The following is an 8,410-nucleotide window of genomic DNA, read 5'->3' as shown; positions in this document are numbered from 1 at the left end:
CTCACAAATTCCTTTAAAATGAAATCTTTCATAATTCAAATTTTGAATTATATATATAAGGGAGTTAAATCAATATAATGTCAATTCTACCAAACAGCCCCTAAAAGTTTGCTTTACATAATGCATAATGCAATGGAGGAGCAATTTTAGCATTCATTGTTCAAGCATAGGCAGAAATTAAGTATGATTTTATCTGGGATATTTTAAGCTTTTTAATTTCTGCTTTTAAAAGCTTCATTTGGGATAACTTTTTTGTTGTTTTATGAAGCAATTTTATAGTACAAAAATTTTATATTTAAAAAAAAAATTTGTACCAAGAAACTATTTCATAAAGCAATAAAGTTAGTAAGAAAGATGTAAAAAAGAAACTAAGACTTCGCTTGTTATAGTTTTTTTATTGCTTTCTAAATTTACTATTGTAGTTAAAATTTTTTTGAATTAGAAATTTTTGTACTAAAAATTTATTTTAGAAAGCAATATTGAGAAAGCTGTCTCAAACGTTTTTTTTTTGTTGATTTTTTTATTGCTTCTTAAAACAGCTTTATAGTAAAATAAATAATTTTTTTTTGCAAGAAAAAAGAAAATTGCTTTAAAAGGAAGCCTAAATCATAAATTCAAAAGTGTTACTTCCAAAGCATTTTTTTAATGCCAAAAGTTTGAAGAAATGATGAAAATATTGTCTTTCCAACCGACATTATTTTTTATTAATTGCTTTTCTTATCATAAAAGCAGTTGAAAAACTCTTCCAAACAAAATCTGCATATTTAATGACATTTTGGTTTGAAATAAGTAAATTATAATGTAGTTATAATTCATATAATTCAAATCAAAAAAAAAAATGACAGAGAATTTACATTATCAAATTCGATGTCATTAAAACTGAATAAATCAACACTCCAAATTATATATTATGCCATATTAACTCCTCACAAATTCCTTTAAAATGAAATCTTTCATAATTCAAATTTTGAATTATATATAAGGGAGTTAAATCAATATAATGTCAAAAGTAAAATAAAAAGTGTGATATCTATGAATCTTATGGGCCAATTTAAATTTCTTTTGAAATAAAATCAATTCAAACCCTCATAATCAGAAATTAATTGAATCAAACACACTAATTTAATATTCACATTAGTATATATATATAATTATGAGCATATACGTGAAAAGGTTGGAGTAGCTCCAGTAGAAGATAAGATTATAGAGGGTCGTCTTATATGGTTTGGTCACATAAAACTGCGGCCTTCCAATGACCCGGTTAGGAGATTAGAGGTATTAGATTTGACTTATGTTAAGAATGGTAGAGGCAGAACTAAAAAGACTTGGTGAGAAAATATTAGAAATGACCTTTATTTATTAGATTTAAATGAGAATTTGACCTTTAATAGAACACAATGGAGAAAAAGGATTCATGTAGCCAACCCCACGAAGTGGGATAAATGCTTGATGTTGTTGTTGTTGTATTAGTGTATATTTAATTATAGAAGGTAAGATATAATCATGACTTGCATTGTTAAGCATGATCTTAATCAAGCTAGCTAATCTCATATGTTAAAATTTCTACAAATAGTGATGTGATGGCCCATTTCATTCATAACAAAAACAAAATCCTCCATCTCCTACAACTTATTATTCTTCCCCTCGCTTAAAATCTACAACAAAACAAATTATAAACAGCTACAGATCTCATCCATTCCCATGCAGACAAATCCCATCCAACCTCCTACTCACAAATGGACAGAAAATCTCTATCCTTATCCACAACACAACATCATAGTCATTCATTTCTCTCCACGTTACTCTCTTTTCTCTCTCTCTCTCTCCCTCTCTCTCTTTCTCTCTGTGAACTATATAACCACACAAAACATCATAGTCTTCCATTTCTCTCCACGTTACTCTCCTCCCCTTCTCTCTCTAAACTATATAACCCAAACTACTAGTACTATATATTCGATCATTTCACCTTGAAGCTTACCCTTCTCCTTCGCATTCAACCATGTCCTCTGCAACAATGACTGTCCCTTCCATCTTCATCTCCAACTCCAAACCATCCATCCTCCCCAAAGCCCGAATGGCTGTTTCCATGTCAGCCAACAAAGCCTTCAAACAAGTAGGAATAGGCTTAGCTTCAACAGCCATGAGTGCCTTACTAACCACCAATGCTCTCGCCTTTGATGTCCTCGTAGGTGGAAAAGATGGCTCCTTGGCTTTTTTTCCAAGCGAGTTTTCAGTGAAGGCCGGAGAGCAGATCGTCTTCACAAACAATACTGAAGGTTTATCTCACACTGTAATGTTTGATGAGAAAAAGGTTCCTCCAGGCGTTGTTGCTTCTGCTATCTCTATGAAGGAGAAGGAACGGCTTCTTGCGCTTGGAGAGGCTTATTCTGTCTCTTTGACTGTTAAGGGGACTTACACTTTTTATTGTTCTGAACATCAGAAAGATGGGATGGTGGGGAAAGTTACCGTTAATTGATTTTGTTATGATGATTCAGTTCCTTTTTTTTTTTATTTGTATTCTGGACATTTCAATGTATGTTTGAAGCTTTGTTTGATTTGAAGGAGTAGAGCGATATCTTTGGATCTTACCTTCTAGATAGCAAATGTTTGATAAGATCACACAAAGAGGAGGTGAAATGGTTATCCAATGGAGCACCTTAATTTTTTTTTTTTAAGTAAGAACAATTCAAACACTTATGATCAGAAACTAATTGAATCAGTCAATATAAATAATCAAACACACTAATTTAATGTGCACAAAAGTATTATATTATAGAAGATAAGATATACATAATGTGAATATACTAATTATTGTAGTGTTTAAATGTTCATATATATTAGAAATGATTACTCTCAATGCTATTAATAGTCACACGAAACTTCTCGGGTTTCATTTGGGGTGACATTTTTACTGTTTCTTAAAGCAGGTTTCAGTTTAATTTTTTACTATAAATTTGTTTTAAGAAACCGTCTCTAACTTAACTTCGTCGTTTGCACATGCCCGAAATAATGTTAAAATTATATGAAAAAATGTGACATTTAAAACATAAAATTTGCTTGACGAATGAAGACGGTGGGTTGATTCATATTCATTAATTTTCCTCTTTATTTTATTTAATCAAAATTTAATATAAAAATAAAAAAGGGATTAAATAATCTTATACTTAAATATATTATCTAAACGTTCATGCCACAGAACTCCAACACGTTAGCATTGGCTGCTTCTCCCCCTCCCTACACGTTGCACTCACCGCTTCTTCATCTTATTACACGTTGCATTTTGCTTGCCACCTCTTCCCCTCTTAATATCTCTATTCATGCACAGTAGATCCAAGAGCCCAGTTGCCTTCCTCGTTTCTCCGGTCATCTGCTATGAACTCTGCACCAAGGAAGAAGAGAGAGAAGATTCTTTGTTGGGGTTACTCTATGAGGAAAACAAGATTGGAATTTACAGTGGTTTTGGTTTACAAACTAATGTCCACGTACTATTAGAGATTATATACAACCAAGTAGTTTCTTAAGGGTTATAGGACTCTTTTAAGAGAGCGGATTAGTACAGGCCGGAGAGCTTAAATTTTAGAGAAAAGTTCAGTACTTATAATATTGTAACAGGTGAGAAGATTAAGGAAGAAAGTGAGGCATTTTACCCATTTAATATGAGTTGGGGAGGAGTGCTGCTTTAGACTTTATAGGAAGGATCTGTTTAAAGAAGCCGTGATCAATCTCTCAGGTCAAGTAAGTGCATGATCATCATCATTGGACCCTTGCCCGATCACTCTCATCACACTTTCACTATCATGTTGTCATTGTTGAACAACCACAACATGACCATAATCATCAAGCAACTTTCATCACAGGACATCCATTGTCAAACCGTCGCCGCTTGACTACTATTGTTAGATTAATGTCATCACACTATCACAATCATTGAATAACTTCTACTTGATCATCACCATTGGATCATTGTTGTTGTCGCACTGCCACCATCAAATCAGTATTACTAGGTTGCTACTGTTTGACCAACACAGTCAAACCATTTTCCCTTAGCCTTAACTGTCCAAAAGCCTTCGCAATACTATGTAATAGTTTTTATCATGTCCTTATACTATATATAGTAATATTGTAGTCTTCAACTTAAGAAACACGCAAACCTTTATAATTAATGTTTACATAGTGAAATCACTTTATCGTGGTAAAGATGCGATTTTTCATTTCTATGTTTTACATGTAAAAATTGCGGTGTTACTCAAGCTCTTTTCTTTTATGTGTTTGTGTATTGTATCTTCATGAGAAGTTATGACTAAAAACTCTTTCAATTAACCCCCCCCCCCCCCCCCCCCCCCCCCCCCCCCCCCCTCTCGAATGCTTCTCCTGGATCCTCCAACCCTACCCATCTTTCATGGAAGAATATTCTTAATTATCATTAGAGACTCATCCTCAAAAACCTCCCCTTTCCTTTGTTTACCCCATATGTTATTCCTTTCGCTAAAGAGGATCTTTCATCTAGCTCATTTCAATTGGAATCTATCTCTAGTAGGCTACTCGATCGGGAAGCACCTATATTATGAAGCTCTGCTTGTTGCAATTCGATCGTAAGACTTAAAAGCTCTAAGGTACGCTCACTACAGGAAAATCACTTAGTATCGACGGCTTGTTCCTGCGGTTATCATAAGCTTTCCGACTATTTTGGAAAAAACTAGCGGCTTTGCGGTGGTTTAAAATCTGCCGGTAAAAATCGCGTAGGTTTTAGCACCGGCGGTTTTACGCACCGGTGGTTTACCGGCGGACCGTACCGCCGGTAGTTTTCTGGCGGTCATAACGCCGGTGATCGCCGGTTATTTACCGGTGGCATACTGGCTGTTTAACCGCCGGTTTAGATGGATTTTTCCAGCGGCCAAACCGCCAGCATATCGTCGGTACCGCACCAGCGGTCATAATCGGAGGAATTACCGGTGGCGCCACCGTCGTTGTATCGCCGGAGAACCGCTGGAAACTTCCGACGGTAATAGTAATCTTCCAGCGGTTGATATTAGTCGTCCGGTATCGAGGTTTCTCTTTCAATTCTTTTATATGTTATAGGATTAGTTCTCAATGACATTTTCTAAATCTTAAAATGATCCATATGGCAAGAATATGTTACAAGGAGTTGATGGTAATCTTATGAGATCAATTTCTTGGGCAATTAGGTTTGTTGATAAAGTTAATTAGGTATATATATAACGCATACTAATTATTGTATAACATTATTAACCATCAATAGTTGACACTTATCTTCCTGCCAATTTTATCAAAAGAATGATTAAGTTAATCAACTAATACCATCCATTATTTGTTAATCTTATCAATCATTCCTTAAAATCTATCCATTATAAGCATTTAGCATCCATTAACCATTAATATATGATGGCATGATGCATATATTTTCAATAACCTAGTTTCCAATCATATCAAGAAATATATTACCAATAGTTCACCTTAGCAGCACTCGGAGGCCAATTTTGCGCAGGAGCGGGGAGCGGAGCGAGATCTTTGGTCTTGCTTTGATGCCGGAGTGGGGGCGAGATCTTCGGCCGGAGGGACCTTTTCGGCGGCCGGAGGGAGTGTCTCGATCGCGAGAGGCGGAGGAGACGGGCCGGGGCGAGTGTCGCGTAGGAGAGAAAGGAGCAGGCGAGTAAATGAAATGGAAGGCTCGGGACGGCTTATTTTAGGTCATTTTCCGACAGCTTTCTTGTGGTTAAGATTGTCAAAAATAATTCATTTAACACCGGTGGTTTAAACCGCCGGTAAAGTGCCGATAAGAACTAATGTCGTCAGACTAACCGACAGTTATTTGACCGCCGCTAATTCCGGCGGCATTAAATTAAATAACCGACGGTTAGATCGTCGGTAAACGCCGGCGGTCTAACCGCTAATTAAGCCGCTGTTAATACCAGTAGTTACATAACCGCTGGTCCAGACCACCAGTAATTGATGAATTTTTTGTAGTGGCTCCAACTCCTCTCACTGAGCGATGACTTTTTCCTATATTTGATTTTTATTACCTAAGGATTATGACATGGCATGGGCTAGAGAGCTCGGTTATTCCTCGAAAAATCATTCCTCCTCCAGAAATGATATCTCTAATTCAGACCTAAGAGAGATAATTTCACCTCTATGCTTATTTGGCTTAAAATACACGATCTTTCATTAGTTTGTTGAAACTCAAAAAGGATTTTAAAAAATTACAAGTAAAATTTGAATTTTGTTAGCTATTAATGCTTTAACTGCAGAGAAAGCTAGGCTTACATATGCTAGGGTTTACATCCACGTGTCCAATACAACCACATACCCTGATCGAATTCATTCATATTTTAATGGAGGATGAAATATTAAATTTAAAAAATCCAATATGAATGGAAATTGGTTCCCCATAAGACCTGTAGTTATTTATTTCATCCATCTACATTATGCCCATCTAAACGCTCCACATCAGTTGTGATTGAAGCCACAAAATGTGGAAGGAGTACAAGACGGGCTAACCATATATACTCAGGCTCCCAGTGCTTACCCGGCCCTTCGACTAACCCGCCTAATTTTGTCCGTAAACCCACTAGCATCACTGTTAATTTCCAAAGCTCCAATCCTGAAGCCTCAAACAACCCATCTAGCAACCCCGACACATCTAACCATAACCTATCCATAACACCTTCCTCCAACATTAGCACACCCTCCTCCAACCCCTCTATTATTTTTCCTCCCAATATCATCAACATGCCTCACCCAGGTCCTTGTCAACCCTATTTTGCTTAGCCTAAACAGCTAAACTCTCATACTAAAGACCCTCCTCAGTCATTGCTCCTCCAAACCTAGCCTCTATAGCCCCTTCTGATGTTATGTCTTCAAATAAATTTGATGTTCTTCATCAAGATATTATTGACCCCTATCTTACTTCCAGTATAGTTTTCACATCTGAAGTTACTGAATCCAATAACATAGTCCAAATTCAGCTCATCAAGTTAAAAATATAAGGGGAAAATAATTTAGGAAGTCGCCAACCCTCCTCCCTCTAAATCTCAATGAATCTCCCCATTATTAATTGTTGATTGAAATGTAAAGGGTTTCAATAACCCTCAAAAGGTCCTAAGTTGCAAGCATTTTGTGCAAACAAATGATTCATATATGTTATATACTTTGAAGAAAAGGATTCTTTCTTCCTTTCTCTCAAATGAATGGTTTTGAGTCACACTCTGTCTTTGAATGTGAAAAGAGCTGTCACAATTTTCAGGTTTCAAAATGTAATAGAATTTAGTTACAATGGTGTTCTACCAGAATGAAGTTCACTCCTAGTTTTGTCTCTTCCTAGATGATTAGTGACATGATTTATTTTAGTTCAGATACCTCTTTCCAACTTTGTTGTTTATGCTTCCAACTGTGTTAATGAAAGAAGGGATATATGAGATCAAATCAGGAACATTATCCCTCCCTCTAATGTTCTTTGGATTCTTATAGTAGACTTCAATTGTTGTAGATTTTTCTCTGAAAATGGCTGGGGGTAATGTTATTCCTCATAACTGACCATGGGATTTCAATTCATTTATTTTTAATGCTCACTTAAAAGATATGATCTATGTTAAAACTTCTTTATCTGGTTCAATAAAAATAACATATTCTTATATAAGAATTATTTGGATAAACTAAATATTTACTGGCATTTGCTTATCTCTATTTTTGTTTCCCCTTCTTTATATGGTAATCCTCATGTCGACTAATTTTCTAACCTTAAGTAGCTCAAAGCTGTAATAAAATTTATGAAATGGGACAATTCTTAGCTTAGATTTAACTGATATTCAAAATATGTAGAAGGATTATTTGTTGAGTTTGGGTTTTGATCTGATTAATATTGTTTTAAATGTTAGTTTTAAATAGCTTAATATGCAAATTGTTGATTTTATATCTGCTTGGGCCTCCTAGATTATCTAAAGGGAAAAAAACTAATATAACAACACAAACTCTCTTAATTATTGAGATATTGTTCGCTTTGGCTTAAGGGCCTCACAATTTTTTCATGTTGGTGTAACTTGTTAGAAGGTCACCCATGTAACATCAGTTTTTGCTCCAGGTTCGTCCGGGACGATCGGTACAGGTTATTCAAGGAAAACAGTTTTGGCTGCATGGTTCGTCGGGACGAAATTTGGTTCGTCTGGACTAAAATTCTCCCGAGGACAAGTCTTCGGGGACGTTAATTAATCTCGTCTGGACGAAATTCGTCCATAGCCACTTCGTCCCGGGACGAAGTTTCGATCGTCCGGGACGATCAGTCTGGATATATATAGAAATGAGATATTTTGAAGAGAGAGAAAAGCCCAGGAGAGAGAAAAACGAAGGAAACAGTGGAAAAGTGGATTTTTGGGCGACGCCGGCTATTTTTCGT

At 35.9% G+C, this 8,410-nt stretch overlaps 1 protein-coding gene across 1 annotated transcript; it reads left to right on the top strand.

The window, feature by feature from the left end:
- The first annotated feature begins 2,044 nt into the window (after positions 1 to 2,044).
- LOC110108071 (plastocyanin-like) lies at positions 2,045 to 2,476 on the top strand. Its single transcript, XM_020838580.2, has one exon. The coding sequence runs from the start codon at positions 2,075 to 2,077 to the stop codon at positions 2,474 to 2,476; it is 402 nt and encodes a 133-aa protein (XP_020694239.2). The 5' UTR covers positions 2,045 to 2,074.
- The last annotated feature ends 5,934 nt before the right edge of the window (positions 2,477 to 8,410 follow it).

Source organism: Dendrobium catenatum, unplaced genomic scaffold (genome assembly GCF_001605985.2).
Source record: "Dendrobium catenatum unplaced genomic scaffold, ASM160598v2 fragScaff_scaffold_895, whole genome shotgun sequence".
NCBI lineage: Eukaryota > Viridiplantae > Streptophyta > Magnoliopsida > Asparagales > Orchidaceae > Dendrobium > Dendrobium catenatum.
The sequence above is the reverse complement of the archived record's forward strand: the minus strand, read 5'-3'. Positions and strand labels throughout refer to the sequence as shown.